This window comes from Arachis duranensis, chromosome 5, assembly GCF_000817695.3.
Source record: "Arachis duranensis cultivar V14167 chromosome 5, aradu.V14167.gnm2.J7QH, whole genome shotgun sequence".
NCBI classification, from domain to species: domain Eukaryota; kingdom Viridiplantae; phylum Streptophyta; class Magnoliopsida; order Fabales; family Fabaceae; genus Arachis; species Arachis duranensis.
In genome coordinates, this window is record NC_029776.3 from 81,613,746 (window position 1) to 81,615,684 (window position 1,939).

The 1,939-nt window shown below is 32.9% G+C and overlaps 1 protein-coding gene across 1 annotated transcript; it reads left to right on the forward strand.

Moving 5' to 3' along the window:
* Positions 1–782: 782 nt before the first annotated feature.
* On the forward strand, positions 783–1,663 carry LOC107489781 (kunitz-type trypsin inhibitor-like 2 protein). Its single transcript, XM_016110540.3, has one exon. The coding sequence runs from the start codon at positions 878–880 to the stop codon at positions 1,490–1,492; it is 615 nt and encodes a 204-aa protein (XP_015966026.1). The 5' UTR covers positions 783–877; the 3' UTR covers positions 1,493–1,663.
* The last annotated feature ends 276 nt before the right edge of the window (positions 1,664–1,939 follow it).

Genomic DNA, 1,939 nt, shown 5'->3' on the forward strand with positions numbered 1-1,939 from the left:
AATATATATTCTATTTGATGATAATTGATTTTAATGCCTTTAACGTTGATCTAGTACTTTATTATTGTTATTTCTTGCGCCACTGTACTAGCTTCTATAGTTTATAATAGAAGTCATGTAAGTAAACTTTGAACCATATATCAGAGAGAGAGAGACATATACATCACCGATATAAAACTGAATAACTGATTGGTCGTGCTCAACGTGGAAGAATAAAATATTCATGAATATTAATATTCTGTGGTTAATTATTACACCTCGCGGAGCATGAACCAGCAATAATTTAAGTAGTACTTTTATTATTAATTTATCAAATGTTATTTACTTGCAGATAAACCACTTAATCGAAAAAACCCCAAAACTTAAGTAAAATATATATAAATAATTATAAATTATTTAACATATTTCTTTATACAACCACTTTTTTAAAGTTTAAAGCGTGAACTTTGCATAAATTTTTTTCATTTTTTTTGTCATATAAATTCATTTCTTTTATAGAATAAAGATTAAAATTCAAATTTTTTAATCATTAAAACTTTAATAATATATCATACGAAATTATTTATTCAAAAAACTTAAACCATTATTAAATAAAGATACATGCAATAATGTAGATACATTAAGATTGATGATTATCAAGATGGGTTAATTAATTGGTACAAATTGAAGTGAAAACAAATACAACTTGACCAAGATAGGTTGCATACTTAGCTACACCACAAGTATGCATGTTCCTTATTAGCTTTTGCCATATTGGATTCTTCTATCTATAAATAGAGTTAATACTTAAGAGAGGCTTCAAACTCCACAAGTCACAAACAGCAACCTCATCAATAGATTTCTTTCAATCAATTATTTAATATTTAGTATTGACGCAATGAAGTCAGCCCTAGTTCCTCTCTTTCTCTTCTTTGCTTTTCCCTTGGCCTTTGCTCAACAAGTTCTGGACTCAAATGGCAACCCCATTTTCCCCGGTCGCGAGTACTACATTTTGCCGGCCATATTCGGCCCACCGGGGGGCGGAGTAAAGCTCGCCACAACCGGAAACTCAAAGTGTCCGGTTACTGTGCTTCAAGATTATTCTGAGGTTGTCAACGGCATCTCTGTGAAATTCACTATTCCAGGAGTAAGTACCCTCGAAATCTACGAGGGTACTCCATTGGAAATAGAGTTCACAAAGAAGCCAAAATGCGCGGACTCTTCGAAGTGGATTATCTTTGTTGACAACGAAATCGCGAAAGCTTGCGTAGGCATTGGTGGTCCTGAGGACCACCCTGGCCAGCAAACTTTCCCGGGCACATTCAGCATTAAGAAATACAAATTCGGATACAAGCTTGTGTTCTGTGTTGCGGGTTCACCAACTTGTTTGGATATTGGAAGGTTTGATAATGGTGAAGGTGGAAGGCGTTTGAATCTCACTGAGGGTGAGGCCTTTGACATTGTGTTCGTAGAGTCTAGTTCTTACAATAATGTAATTAGATCCGTAGTTTAATCTGCATACGAAATTATTAATAATTATCTCGTGCATGGAAAAGGTAGGGTTGAATGAATAATCATCATAGTTTTTCTTGTGATGAATTCTGTTGGTTACAGTTGCTAGCAGAATCTTGATGCAAAAGTGTTGAAAAAATTTAATAAATACAACAACTTTCCCTTTCTTGCATATTTATGCTTGATGAGTTAATGTAACATAAAATATATAACGGTTCCGCTACGTTACCAACAGTATATCTGCCAACTTCTGTCAACTCTTATTTATAATTGTGTTTTATGGAAGCGTGTTCATGGATGTGTCTAATAAAAATGTCTTTTTTATAACTGTGTTTAATAGAAGTGTCTTTATAGATATATTTTCTGGATGTGTCTCTTTATATATGTATTTAAAATATATTAATTATTAGACACATCTACGAACACACTTCCATGAAACACAAATATA

Bases quoted from the DNA above. Each gene is read 5' to 3' on its own strand.
- LOC107489781 (XM_016110540.3), top strand. From the start codon at position 878: ATGAAGTCAGCCCTAGTTCCTCTCTTTCTCTTCTTTGCTTTTCCCTTG.